A 15351-nucleotide genomic window follows, 5' to 3' on the forward strand; every position below is an offset into this window, starting at 1 on the left:
GCTCCATAGATATGTCCCCAATTAAATCACTGAAGTATAATTATACACAATACACCACGTATTGAAAGGGTACAATTTGGTACGTTAAAGGAGCTACACAAGAATGTAGAGCACGTGGGGTGCCTGCGTGGCTCAGTCTCTTAAGCGTCTGACTCCAGCTCAGGTGCGTGGGTTCGAGCCCCCCACCGGGCTCTGTGCTGACAGCTAGAGCCTGGAGCCTACTTCGGATCATGTGTCTCCCTCTCTGTCAACCCTCCCCCGCTCATGCTCTGTCTCTCTCTCTCTCTCTTCAAAAATAAATAAATGTTTAAAAATTTTACAAAAAATATAAAGAAAAGCACATAGTGCAAGTTTCCATCTGTGTATAATTTAAGGGTCTACATAAGCTTTAATTGCTTTCTTAGGTAATTGTTAAAAATTCAAGCTCCCCGAGCCTCTCTTTCCTTATTTCTGTAGGCAGTGCGGACGCTAAACGTTAATTCCTATGAATCTTGTAAGGAAAAAAATTAAATGCATTTTTACTCAAAGAAAACATTCAAGTGTAGTGGTTGTGTCTTGTGTGTGTGTGTGTGTGTGTGTGTACATTTTTCTTTCAAATAATCACACTCCCCATACATGTACACACACAGATGATTTATGATTTCATCTTTTATGTTGCAAGGAGACTTGAGAGACAGTTGGACAGGAGAGCACTGAAAAGAATGAATGGTTGTAGCAACAAAAAATAAAGGGAAACTAAATAAAGAACATATGTAAAAGGAAGTGGTAATAGACACAAAATTTTAATTTATCACATGTTACCATAATTCTGATGATGAGTTCCTTTCTTGTGTCACTGCCTCAAAGGATTCATGGTCAGACCACACTCACATTGATGCCCCACAGAAATCACTGTATCAGGTAAAGGGGCAAAATGTTTCAAAATCTATTTCATTTTATTTCTATTAATGTGGTTTCTTTACATGTCAATTGCCCTTACCCAAAGGAAGCTGATAAATGAATTGAGAGTCTTAAACTCAGTTCCCTCAAATCATTTTATTGACTCTGTCCCTATGAGATTCTTACTGCTGCTGTAAAATGTCCCCATTTTAGCTGCTTAAAATGAACAAATACACACTCTTACAATTCTGGAGTCAGAAGCTTGGAAGGAGTTTCATCAGGTTAGCAGCAAGATGTCTTCAGGGTTGAGTTCCTGCTGGAGGCTCAGGGGAGAATCTGTTTCCTTTCCATTTCCAGTCTGTCACTGGTCACCTGCAGTTCTTGGTTCATGGCTCTTCCTCCACCTTCAGAGCCAGCAGGGTAGGTTTTCAAAGTCTCTCTAGCACCAACTCTTTTGTCTCCCTCCTCAACATTTGAAGGACTGTCGTGATTGCCTTTGTCCCACCTGGACAATCACAGCTCTTTTCCTCTCAATGGCAGCTGATCAGCCGTTCCGATCAATCTGTTACCTTAATCCTTCTTTGCTATAAAAAATAACACGTTGTAGATACTAGGGATTAGGATGTGAACATATTTGGGGGGGCCTTATTTTGCCCACTACAAAGCCTTTTTCATAAGTGTATTATTTTGGTCACTTATAAAAGCAATAAACACAGAATTGACACAGCCTGAAGAAGGAGCGAATACACGATCCTTTCACAATTACAGGCACGTAAGGACAAGATTTGGTGCAGAAGCCTTCATGCTACCTACCCTTATCTCTAACACAGGATCATCTTCTTGCTAATCAAACAGTGGTCCACAGACCCAGACCTGCACTTCAACATCACTCAGGAGCTTGGAGAAATGCAGAATCTCTGGACCACCCAGGACATGAGATAAGATTTTGCATTTGTAGTGGGATCCGTGTGGATTCACGGGCACATTGAAGTTGGAGACATGCTGGTCTAGCTGGGTTTCTCACCTTTTATGGTGGACATTTGGGGCAGGATAACAGTATTTTGGGGGTGCTTTCCTGGGGATTGTAGGTGTTTGGCAGCTTCCCTTCAGACTTTGACAGATGTCCCAGGGGAAAATTCATTTCTGGCTGAGAACCACGACCCCAAGTTTGAGAACCGGAAGCATCCTGACAGAATCAATCTCAAGGGACACCACATACTCAGATATTAAATTTGGACAGATGACTAGACATCACCAAGCACCATTTATACAATGTAGAATGGAGTTCATAAATGTACTTCCTTGGGGATAAGATGTTTATAAAGATCAAATCAAAACTCCCTATGAGATGTTAAGCTCACATTGTAGTACACAAAAGGATCTAAATACATCTTGTTCTATTTAACAAGCATTTTATAACAAAGAACCAAATGGCAGCTTTTAACTTGTGATAAAGTAGGTGATGGCAAAAGTGTCTTGATGCCAACGTGTTTAGTGCCCAAGGTTTATTATCAGAAGAAGTCAGTTTTCCGCCTTATTAAAAAGAAGAATAGATACTGGGTTGCCTGGGTGGCTCAAATGGTTAAGACTATGATGTGAGCCAAAATCAAGTCAGGTGTTTAACAGACTGAGCCACCCAGGAGACGCACATTTATTCATTTTAAACACAAACTCATTTCTAATCTCTTATTTTATGTTGAAAGGAAACTTGAGGGAAAGTTGCAGAATAAATGTTTGAATTAACATGCATTTAAAAGAATGCGTACATGTAGACAAAATATATAAAGTAAATGAGAGACATACATTTAAATGATGACTTACTTTTCCTGTTGTAATGTCTCAAAGACATCAAAATCTGAAGTACGTTTGAATTTATGCATTGAGAAATTCTTTACCAGTTAAAGAGGATTAATAACTCCAAATTGATTCTAAATTTCTTCTTTTACTTGAAGATGGGATTACAACACAAAATGCCTTTACCCAGGGGAAGTTAAATGGATGAATGAAGAAGCTTAATCTCAGGGTCTTAACAAAACTTAATTGGGAAAATTGTATTAAAGTCCTAATGCTAATGTAAAATGACTACATTAGTGTTCTAAAACACTTATGCTGGATGCATGGATGGTTCAGTCAATTAAGCATCTGATTTTGGCTCAGCTGTGATCTCAGGGTTCATGATCTTGAGCCCCACGTCAGGTGAGCCCCACTTCTCTCTCCCACCTCTCTCTCTTTCTCTCTCTCTGCCCCTCATGGGATTCTCTCTTTGCCCCTTGCTCACTTGTGCTTTTTCTCCCTACCTCAAAAACAAATTAATTAAATTAATATAATATAATATGATATAAAAAATAAACACATTATGTTCTTATAATTCTGTGAATCAGAAGCTGAAGTCGTTCTCATTGGGCTAATATGAAGATGTTTGCAAGGCTTGGTTCCTTCCGGAAACTACAGGGAAGAATCTGTTTACTTTTCTATTCCAAGTTTATATTATACTGCAAAAAGTATCTATAAAAATAGATCTACCCTATGACCCAGCAATAGCACTGCTAGGAATTTAGCCAAGGGATCCAGGAGTGCTGATGCATAGGGGCACTTGTACCCCAATGTTTATAGTGGCACTTTCAACAATAGCCAAATGATGGAAAGAGCCTAAATGTCCATCAACTGACGGATGGATAAAGAAATTGTGGTTTATATACACAATGGAATCCTACTTGGCAATGAGAAAGAATGAAATCTGGCCTTTTGTAACAACGTGGATGGAACTGGAGAGTGTGATGCTAAGTGAAATAAGTCCTACAGAGAAAGACAGATACCATATGTTTTCACTCTTATGTGGATCCTGAGAAACTTAACAGAAGACTATGAGGGAGGGGAAGGGAAAAAAAAGTTAGAGAAGGAGGGAGCAAACCATAAGAGACTCTTAAAAACTGAGAACAAACTGAGGGTTGATGGGGGGTGGGAGGGGGGTGGTAGGTGATGGGCATTGAGGAGGGCACCTGTTGGGATGAGCCCTGGGTGTTGTATGGAAACCAATTTGGCAATAAATTTCATATTTAAAAAAAGTATCTAAACATATGCCATACAACTAACAAAAGCTTCACAAAGAGGGGCTAAAGAGCAGCTCTTAACTTGTGATATAGTATGAAATTCCTAAATGTTTGGCAAATGTGTCATGAAGCTGAGGTATGTAGTGCTTGGGGTTTATATCAAGGAACTCAGTTGCCCTCCTTGTTGAAAAGGAAAACAGGAATGTTCTATAGATGGCAGGGCTGTGTCTCCACCACAAGAGGTACATGGTCTAATATATATTCCAAGGTGACTTTTGTAACACAGAGGTCACAACTCAATCAACACGTGGTATTTTGGAGGTCCAAGGAGTGTAATCCAGACAGATTGCTAGTCCTAGACTTTGGGGAAATGCCGAAATCAGGCTTGGGGCAAGGTGCTGGGAGGTCTGTACTCTGGGAGCAGCGGTGTGCACAAGGAAGGATTAATCAACCCCGGATATGCGTGGTTATAACCTGGTCTATTGGGAACACAATCTCCAGGAAAACTTTCCCTTGTGTCCACACCAGTGTCCCCCAGGAAATCATGTGCTGTAGGTCAGAGGAGTGGGAGGGAAACATGCCTTCTCAACAGAAGAGGAAACTGTAAGTATCTCCTGTGTGAAGTCCCTCTGCTTGTACCACCTGATGGGACCTGGTTGTTGCTTCTGGAGTCTGAAGCTTGGCTGAGAGACTCATGCTAGCCTCCTTCCTCCTGTCTTGTGTGGGGACAGAGTTTAGCCGCCACCAATAACCAACCATCCAGGGGAAATTCAGACTGCCGCATGGGCACGTGTCCCTCAAAGCTCCCATCCAGGTGAGACTGGTGATTTTATTTATTCTTGGGAAGCTTATTCATTGAAATCCAGGTACCATTTTACATTGTTTAGGGGAATGATAATGGATCCGGGTATCTTGAGTTAGAGCCACTCCGAGCTTAATTGTTGGGGTGAGGGTTGAGAACTCATGGAAAGAACACAGCCCAGAGAGCAATGATTTGGGGTGTGTGTGTGTGTGTGTGTGCACCTTGTGGAATGGGATACGTACACAGAGCAGAGGTATATGGTCTAATATATTCCAAGATGACTCTTGTAACACAGAGGCCAGAAATCAACACATGGTGTTCAGTAGGGGCTCTATGTCAATTTAAAGGATGCCTTTGCAAGTAGATTCTAAAATACAAGCAGTACCTAATGTGGGTGAGTGACTCCTTTCTCTTGAAGGGGAACCAGCAATGAGGCCACCTATTTCTTTGAAATTGCCTGACACCAACTCTGATATCTCTCCTGGTAATTCTCCATTCCCAAACATGCTTCCTGTTTTGGACCCAAATAGCTCGAAGTAGGATCATCCTCGGGGCCTTAGCAGAGGCCATTCCCTCGGCCAGCACACACTTCCTCAGACAGGCTCTGGGCTCCTGCCTTCCTTTCCTTGAGGTCTCTGTTCTAAGGTCACCTGTTCACCACACTCTGCTTTACACTGACCCTGGCTTCCTCAAAGTTCTTAGCACCCTCTGATGTCTTATTAATATTTTTTTTGTTTCTAATCACTCTCCATCATTAGATTATAGTGGCTTTTGGTTTTCAGTATCCCGTGCTCATGGCCTAGACAATGCCTGGAACATATTTGACACTCAGTACATACTCCTCCAATGCAGGAAAGATATTCTTAGTAAAAGAGTAAAATGCACGACCTCTGTTGGGGAATGCGGAGAATGAGACCAAAATGCCTAATCAGAGATGCAATGAGAGGGAATCCTTTCAAGGGGACAATCCATACACAAGACAATGAAATTAACTTCTTGACTGCACAATATAAATTGGACCCTTTCAACTATGTGAGAAATGCCTTCAGGTGAAAATTGATGATATCTCTTTCCTCTTTCTGGGGCCAGTTCAACCTCATGGAACCAGGAAATGATACACGACTATTAGAATTTCTGCTTCTGGGATTTTCAGAGGGACCAGAACTTCAGCCCCTCATATTTGGGCTTTTCCTCTCCATGTACCTGATCACTGTGTTTGGCAACCTGCTCATCCTCCTGGCCGTCAGCTCTGACTCCCGCCTCCACACGCCCATGTACTTCTTCCTGGCCAACCTGTCCTTTGTAGACATCTGCATCACCTCCACAATCATCCCGAAGATGCTGGTGAACATCCAGACTCAGAGTAAAGTCATAACCTATGACGACTGCATCACACAGATGGACTTTTTCTTAATCTTTTCAGTGTTGGACATGTATCTCCTGACCATGATGGCCTATGACAGGTTTGTGGCCATCTGTCACCCCCTGCACTACACAGTCATGATGAAACCCCAGCTCTGTGGGCTGCTGGTTCTGGTGTCCTGGATCATGAGTGTCCTGCATTCCTTGTTACAAACCTTAATGGTGTTGCAGCTGTCCTTCTGTACAGAGGTAGAAATTCCCCACTTTTTTTGTGAACTCAATCAGATGACCCAACTGGCTTGTTCTGACACCTTTTTTAATAACTTGGTGATGTATCTTGCAGCTATGCTGCTGGGTGGTGGTCCCTTCATTGGGATCCTTTACTCTTACTCCAAGATAGCTTTCTGCATACAGAGAATCTCATCAGCTCAGGGCAAGTATAAAGCGTTTTCCACCTGTGCATCTCACCTCTCGGTTGTCTCCTTATTTTATTGTACTGGCCTGGGAGTGTACCTTAGCTCTGCTGCTACCCAGAGCTCCCACTCAAGTGCCACAGCCTCGGTGATGTACACGGTGGTCACACCCATGCTGAACCCCTTCATCTACAGCCTGAGGAACAGAGACATAAAGGAGGCTCTGAGGAGATTCTCTGGGATGGCAGCTATAAAAGTTCCAATTGTCCTGGGGTTGAAGAATTTCCCATGATTGCAGGCCTCATGGTCTTAAACGGATAAGTTGTGTGTGTGTGTGTGTGTGTGTGTGTGTGTGTGTGTGTTTAAAGCAAATTGTGGGTATAGAGAATGCTTCTTTCATTTATTTCCTGGAATTTTTATTTTTTCAACTACTCAGTACAATTTACTTACTTATTTAAAAAACTTTTTTTTTTTTACCTTTCTCTGATATGCAATCATTATTCCTTCATTTTCTTCCTTTATTTCTACCAATCACTGAGCATGGAATGTTTTTTCCATTTCTTTTTGTCTTCTTCAATTTCTTTCGTAAACCTTCTATTCAGTGTACAGATCTTTTACCTTTATTTGTAAATTGATTCCCAACCTGTGATATGGAAAACTTAGGAATTCCCATTTATCTAATGGAACTGCTTGGATTTCTTAAGAATAATTTATTCCCAAATGAAAAAATTACCCCATTTAATATGTCTTTAGTTTTCCGAAAAGAATATTCATTTGTTACCACCCTGATGGAAAAAATTCAGTTTGATCAGTAGTTCATTTCTATTCTATTCTGTTTTATTCTATTCTATTCTAAATCTGACACCACAGTTTTTCACTTTGTGCCTGTCATTCTTTTGTATATCACTACAATAACTGTTTTTCTTGATGAACATACCAGTGTGTTTTATAATGGGCCATTAGCTTTTTTCTCCGAATTAGGATCCCGTTCTCTTCTCAGGCTCTATGTCCCCAGTGCTTACATTAGTCACTGGCAAAACTGATTATCAAAAACTTGTCTACCAGTGGAGTCTACACGGAAACAGAAATTCAAAAAAGTAGAATGACTTAATACGGCCTTGGAGTCAAAGATGACCTCGACTATGATAAAGCAAATTTTAAATTCTCCTTTGTATTACTACGCTCTACATTTCTTCTCAAGCTGTACATCTCTCAATCAAGTATGGAATAGCAGTGGCAGTGTTTAAGGGCATTTATTCGCTGGGGTGAATGATTGGTTACTTACTGCCGTCAAAAGACTTATAAATAAAAACAATAAAATGGTCCTGAAAGAAATTAAAGAATACATAAATAAATGGGATGGCCTCCTGTGCTCATGCTTGGAAGATTTTTTATTTAATTTTAGAATGGTTTTAAAAATGTTTTCCAAGCATACCCCATTTTTGTTATTTTCAAATTATCATTGAATCTGTAGATCTTTGGGTAGAATTGCCATCTTAACAACTTTAATTCTAATTTAAATTTCTCCTAACAAAGGACCACAGCTTTGCTCTCAGTCTGGGCTCCACATCCAGGACCAGCGGCATCAAACCCACCAGGGAGCTTGTTAGAGAAGCAGTGTCCTCGGGGCCCCTGGAGACCTGAGGAATTTGCATTTCAACTACAGTCCCTGGTGAATTGTGTGCACAGGGAAGTGGAGAAACCTTAGTGTGGAACAGGTTTCCTCACCTTCTCGCCATTGACCCTTGGAGCTGGATAACTATTTTTGTCGAGTGCTGTCCTGTGGCTGATGGTATTCAGAAGCACCTCTTCAGACATGGACAGAAATCCCAAGAGCAACTCTGGTTGGGAACCACTTCCCAGAGTTTCAGAACCGGAAACATCCCGACATCATTCCAATTAAGACTACATGCTGATCGGCTTGTGCCTTTGAGCAGAACATTGAATTCCTCTGAGCCCATTTCTACAATAGCAAATACAGCTCATGAAAGTACTACATCATAGATTGTACTTTTGTAAAAATTAAACCATAGAGTCCCTTTAGGGTGCTAAGCTAGTCTATGCTGCAGAAAATCAAAATGTATCTCTTATAATTAATAAACACTTCATTATGAGGGAAAAATGACAGTTTGTAACTTGTGATCTAATAATGAAATTCCTAATTGTTTCTGCTAAACTATTACACAACCAAAGAGGTTAGTACCCCAACTTTTTAAATTTTATTTACTGAAATTCAAGGATCCAAGAAGCTCAGAGGGTCCCCGAGGGACTGTGCCGAACAGTCCTCGTTTCTGGCAGCTTTGCACCCGACCACCTCCCCCGATGCCCAGCAAAAACTATGTGAGAACACATTTACCTCCCCCAAAGACGAAAGTGCCGATATATTCCTAATGTCAAACACCTTACATATGGTGGGGCCAAGGGAAAAAATGAGCAAAGGGATAAGCCAACACTTCACAAAAGGAAGCGCACGCGATTGGCTGCCAGGTGCGCAGTTACAAGGTCAACCACGGAAGACTTCGCTTTCATGTGCCTCTCGCATCATTACTTGGGCAATTCGTCTTCATGGGGGCTGACAGCAGGTGAGGGCAGCCCTGTTATCCCTTTCGCTTTTTAATGTTTATTTCTTTCAGAGAGAGAGAGAGAAAGAGCACAAGCAGGGGAGGGAGGGTGAGAGAGAGAGAGCACAAAGGAGGGGAGGGACAGAGAGAGTCCCAAGCAGGCTCCATGCTGTGGGCACAGAGCCCAACATGGGGCTGGATCTCACGAACGGTGAGATCTGAGCTGAGCCGAAAGCAAGAAGAGGTCTCTTAACCCACTGAGCCACCCAGGCACTCGTCTCCCTTCCCTATGTGACATCCTCTCATTGATACTCTTGGACTCTGGGTATTGGTCTCTTTTTCACAAACCCAAGGGGCACCTCGAATCCTCATTCTGTATGTCAGCCAGTGGACAGAGGCTTCCCCAGACCATGCTCTGTAAATGCTCCCGACATCAGGACAGTCCAGTTTTGTACCAAATAACTTGTTTCACATGATTACGCTTGACCGCATGATGCCATCCGTATATTTATATTTTTGTTCTCTGTCCTTGGTGCTACACAGAAACATACGCTGGTGAAGGGATTTCACCTTTTTGTTCACTTTTGTTTTTGTCACAATGTGTGTGAATATATGGTTAGTATGAAAACCACAAGGATATGAAAAATTATAGATTGTAAAAAATAAAGGGAAAATGAAACCAGGTGAAAATGACTAGTTTCCAAAGAACTGTCCACAGCAAAATTATGAGAAAACTAAAAACTCACTGAAATTGGCTATAAAAAAGAAACTGTTAATGATATCAACATGGATTCATAACTAAATTGTCAATGGCCTACACGCGAAAAAATGTAATATATAATGTTCCTACAATGCTCGGTTTGTATTTGTGGGATGACTCAGAAATTAGGTCTCAAAGTATAAGGACATTGACCATATGGCAAGGTTGCATTTCATTTCATTGGAAAAGGTTGAATTGCTAAATAACATCTAGAATAAAGGGATATCGAAACTAATACTGGCATCAATGGATATCTATCTGGAAGAATATGAAACTGGTCCTCTCCCGCAGACACGTTACCAACATCAGAGGGATTGTGACCTCAGTGTAAGTGTAGCCATACAATATAGCAGAACATCAAGGAAACTACATACAACATTCACAGGTGAGCAAACCCACTAAATAAAGCCATAATCTCAGAAGTAAGAAGATAGATTTATTTAAATAAAATTAAAAAATTTTATGATCAAAACATGTTGCAAAAATCAATTGAGAAACAATGATCTCAGGAAATCGTTTGAAATGTTGATAATGTTTTAAAAATAAAAGAGAGAGAAAGAGAAAATAACCTATGGGCATATAACAATAATAAAACCAATCAGAATGGTCATCAAACATATGACCTTGGCTGAAACTGAGGGATGGTTTAGGAAAATAACAAGAACTGTCTCTTTCACCCAGCAGCCTGGAAAAAAACTTACAGGACTGTTACACTGTTTGTGATTGAAACTTTCAAATAGGAGCCAAAGGGTTATTCTGAATTTGTTGGCATAAGAGTAAGTGTTACAAGGTTGAAGGCAGAACCTGAAAGTGACTGTATTACAGATACTGACATTCTTTCACCAGGAGTTTCCCAGTCTCTGCACCCACCCTGCCCAGAGCCTGCCCTGTGGTGGGGAGCGTCCTGTGCCCTGTAAGATGTTCACAGCATCCCTGACCTCTGTGCACCCCTCTCCAGTGTGACAGACAAAGTGTCTCCAGACATTGATCAATGTCCCCTGGGGGACAAAATTATACTCCATTAGAAACACGCAGTGAATTTAACAATCTCAACATATTTTTTCTAGCATGGCCATAATAGCAATTGAATGATATAGAATAAGAAAGATCTTCAAAAGTGTGAATGGCAGTCATTCGGGCGAAACTGACATTAGCACTGAATAAATACATTATAACTTAATTAAACGAGCAAACACACGGACACAGCGATATGCTCTGGGCTAAATTGGATTGGCCCTCAGGAGATGACATTTAGTGTTCTCGACTTCCACTCTGTCTGACCCTCTCATCCACGGACTACGAGGCTGAGTTGTCTGACAGGAAGGTCTCTTTGTGGAAGTCTGAATCCCTCCCTGGATGCTGAATTCCTCCCTGGATGCTAGATTATAGATCATTTTCTCCTCAATGGAGAAAGCAGGAAGGTCAGAGATGCATCAGCCCCCAGCCATTATTAGTACTCAGAACAAACAGACGAAAACCACACCCACTCCTGTCTAAGGTTGCACACACTGACAGACAGGAGACTAGGAGGTATTTTCGGCAGCCTGTATCTGCTCGTTAAGTACATGTCTCTCTTCTTACTCCAGCATGGCTCCCAAGTGGACAACCCTTTGGCACACAAAGGACATTTCTCTAATGACTCTCTGATCCCAAGAGACCAGTTTGGAAGTAGTAACTGCAGTTAGGTTTTTTGTTCTTCCTTTTCCATGAATGTGACCCCTTCCTGATGAGTCAACTCACAGCACCACTGTGAGTTACAGTTTCCTCCAGGTCTATGTATATGGGATCAATTCCTTGATTTCTCTTTCTGTTGCTTCATTATTGCTGTATAGAAATGCAACCGATTTCTGTACATTGATTTTATATCCTGCAAAAATTCTTAAGATACTAGCAAATTGAATTCAACAGTGTATCCAAAGAATTATTCTCCATGATCACATGGGATTCATTCCTGAGCTGCAAGTCTGGTTCAATGTTTGCAAATCGATGTGATACATCACATTAATAGAAGAAAGGACAAGAACCATATGATCCTGTCAGTGGATGCAGAAAAAGCATTCGACAGAATACAGAATCTTTCTTGATAAAAATCCTCAAGAAAGTCGGGATAGAAGGAACATACCTTAACACCATAAAAGCCGTACAAAAAAAGGCCCACAGCTACTATCACCCTCCATGGGAGAAGACTGAGAGCTTTCCCCCGAAGATCAGCAGCATGACGGGGATGTCCACTCTCACCGCTGCTGTGTAACATAGTGTTGGGAGTCCTAGCCTCAGCAATCAGACAACAAAATGAAATAAAGGCATCCAAATTGGCAAAGATACTCTACGTGGAAAAGTCGAAAGACTCCACCACAAAACTGCTAGAGCTGACACATGAACGCAGCAAAGTCTCAGGATGCTTGAATGTTTAGAAGTTACCTCGCATCACGGCACTGAGCCCTGCATCACTGTGGAGCCTGCTTGGGATTCTCCCCGTCTCTGCCCCTCCCCCATCTCTCTCTCTCTCTCTCCTTCTCTCTCTCTCTCTCAAAATAAATAAATAAACTTAGAAAAGAAACTCTCCAGCAAAGCAGTTAGAGCTTATGTGACAGTATTACCATATACACAAATAGAAACTGGAAACATCTCCTGTTCATTTGCGTGTGGCTCCTTTAATTCACCAAAGCGCACACTTTACATATGCAGGTTATAGTGTGTAATTACACTCCGATGATTTAATTCAGTGGAAAAAAATCGAATGGGGCATGGCTAAGGTTAGGATCTAGAGAACGGGTAGCTGATTCTCACTTAAGAGCTGGGAGATAACACTTCTAATGGGGAAGGACGCCAAATGTTAATATGGATTTATGAACGATGGAATTACATTTAAGTAATTCACATGATAAAGCAGTTTGTTTCCATAAAGAAAAGATTAACCTCCATACGGGAACCGTATCTGACCATAAATTGGTTGAAGACAGAAGAGCACTACAGCCAAGCTCAACAAGAGAAAAACAATGTAGAGATTCACACCTGACCCCAGACCCACGAGGAGCCCAGCAGAGATCAGAAACGCTCCCCTGCACATGATTCCATTTGATTGTAAAGGTATTATGATATGTCATTTGACAGGGACCGCCTGTTATACAGCAGTAGCTGACTGACACAATAACCCAAGCGAGCGGACCTTAGACACTTAGAAGATGTGCTGATTTTTACTTGTGGCAAATGATCTGACGTTGAGGAGAGCACTCATGATCGTTCTGTGATTCAAGTTTATTTCCCACGACGTTACGAACAAGTGGGCTCCGTTCTGGGTAACTGGGAGAGTTTGAAGGACATGCACGTTTGTGCAGAACAACTGGGGACCCTGAGCCACATGCGAGCAGGACATCCAGCTCTCGTGTGAAGCATCCTCTGGTTGTGCAGGTGGGAGCGATTTCAGAGAGGGACGGAGGCACGAAATGGGCGGGGCTGATACTGTTCATTTGCCATCATTTGTGACAAATACTGGGAAAAAGAACCTATTTCATGCGACGGTAGGAAGACTCATGATAGTAGGTAGCGTTGCAAAGCTTTCAGAAGAAACGGGAAGTGAATTCGGAGATAAAACAGAAGACACTAAGCAACCCCGTACCTCAGTGAACAAACCACCTCAGCTGCGGACAAAGCCTCCATGCTTCAATAAATAGAGGCAGCGCATGAAAAAGAAATATTTTGCTTAGGAACACAATGGGTGCTTTGCCTCCTCGGGTTTATGGTCTCCTCTGACACCAAGAACATATTAGATCAATGTGTTTATTCCAATTTGTCTTTCCATGTTGACTCCACGGGGAGGTACAGATTTGCTCATCAGTTTTTGCCAGTGGCTATGATAGGCCTCTGGACCTCGGGCTGAATAACAGAAAAACAACAACAACAACAACAACAACAACAACAACAACAACAGAGTCCAGTTATGAGACACAGAAGCCTGTTTGTACAGTCATTGCCTGACATTAGGCTTTTGATTTCTGAGGCATCCATTTCAAAGACCACCATTCGTATTAACACATTGCCAAGTGTATGAATCAGTTACTATACAATCATGCAGGCCACCCCTCCCACAAATCCCCCCATTAGAAAGCCCTGGTAATCTAGGTAACAACTGTGAGTGACCCTGCTTTTCCCGTTCGGTGCCCACATTCCATTACTGGGCTTTTTGTCTGGTTTTTGCTGTTGTTATTTTTGAGAACTGGGGGATAATATTTTATTCCTTTTCTTTAACTGTTTACATGAGTGTATTTGACACATGATGTTACCTTAGTTTCAGGTCTGCAATACAGTGATTCAACTTCTCTGTACTTATGGGGGGCTCACACAGGTGTACTGACACCTGTCGCATTACCGCTAGTACATCATCGATGACTATGTTCCATACACTGTGTCTTCCATTCTCATTATTGATCTTTCCATCACTCCATTCCCCCTCTCCTTGGCCCATTCGGCCCATCCTCCAACTCCACTCATGTTTTAAATTCATCCATAAAAAATGAGCCCAGAAAAACATAGTCACTCCCCCCATGGACCCCCCAAGAGCCAGATCCTTCATAGTGCTCTCTTTCCTTCCCTGTTAAAGTCTCTCCCTCTCTGAGACCTCCTTCAATGGCTTTTGGGAATCCCATGTGCCCTCAACATTTGTGAGCAATGAACCTTGTGTTTTTAGAGTTCCCAGATGGGTGTTGCTGAGGTGTGTCTTGTGACCAAAATAAGAACCCAAAGGCCAGGGCAGTCACAGCATAGGCTCTGGTCAGGGAAACACTTGTGGGAATGTCCACAAGCACAAGGGCATAAGCAAATGCCTGGGGTTTCCTACCTAAGCCTTGGTGTCAATAGCCTGAGGCTTAAATGGACCCTTGCTAGAGTCCACATCATCAAAGAGTTCTTAAGGAAGGGACTTAAAAGGGATTGACAGACTCCAGGTGAAAGCAGTGGTTTTGTGTTTTCATCTACAAGAAAATTATGTTGAGGGCCTAGGGGCCAAATGTAGTGTTTTTCCACATGAATAACCCACCTTGGGATTATTCTTTGGGGAAAATTAGGGAAAATTTATGTGGCATGGTAGAAATCATTTGAAATGAAATTATTTTTAAGGAGACCAACCTTTCCATCGTAAGGTAAAGAAATTTCCAGGCATTTGTGATCCAACAATTGGGAAAACACTGGGAACGTATGAAAGTGGAGAAAGATGAAATGGTATACCAGACCGAGCAGAAGCTTGATAAAGTGAGTTACCTCAATGTATAGAGAAGTTGAATTCACACAAACGGAAATGCCAGGAAATAAATAGAAGGAGCAGGTTCTACTTCCCCAGACTGATCAAAGATTAGGAGTTCCTGGCTCTGAGGCTCTGAGCCCTGCAATCATGGGCATGTCTTTGGCCTCAGGACGATTGTCCCATGCATTGCTGGAATGCCAACGATTCTTTTCAGGGCCCTCTTTATGTCTTTGTTCCTCAGGCTGTAGATGAAGGGGTTCAACATGGGTGTGACCACCGTGTACA

General features: G+C 41.9%; 1 protein-coding gene across 1 annotated transcript; it reads left to right on the top strand.

The window, feature by feature from the left end:
* Positions 1-5829: 5829 nt before the first annotated feature.
* Positions 5830-6798, top strand: LOC122213331 (putative olfactory receptor 7A2). The gene has a single exon (XM_042927453.1). The coding sequence runs from the start codon at positions 5830-5832 to the stop codon at positions 6796-6798; it is 969 nt and encodes a 322-aa protein (XP_042783387.1).
* The last annotated feature ends 8553 nt before the right edge of the window (positions 6799-15351 follow it).

Source organism: Panthera leo, chromosome A2 (assembly GCF_018350215.1).
Source record: "Panthera leo isolate Ple1 chromosome A2, P.leo_Ple1_pat1.1, whole genome shotgun sequence".
Taxonomy (NCBI): domain Eukaryota; kingdom Metazoa; phylum Chordata; class Mammalia; order Carnivora; family Felidae; genus Panthera; species Panthera leo.

Bases quoted from the DNA above. Each gene is read 5' to 3' on its own strand.
- LOC122213331 (XM_042927453.1), top strand. From the start codon at position 5,830: ATGGAACCAGGAAATGATACACGACTATTAGAATTTCTGCTTCTGGGA.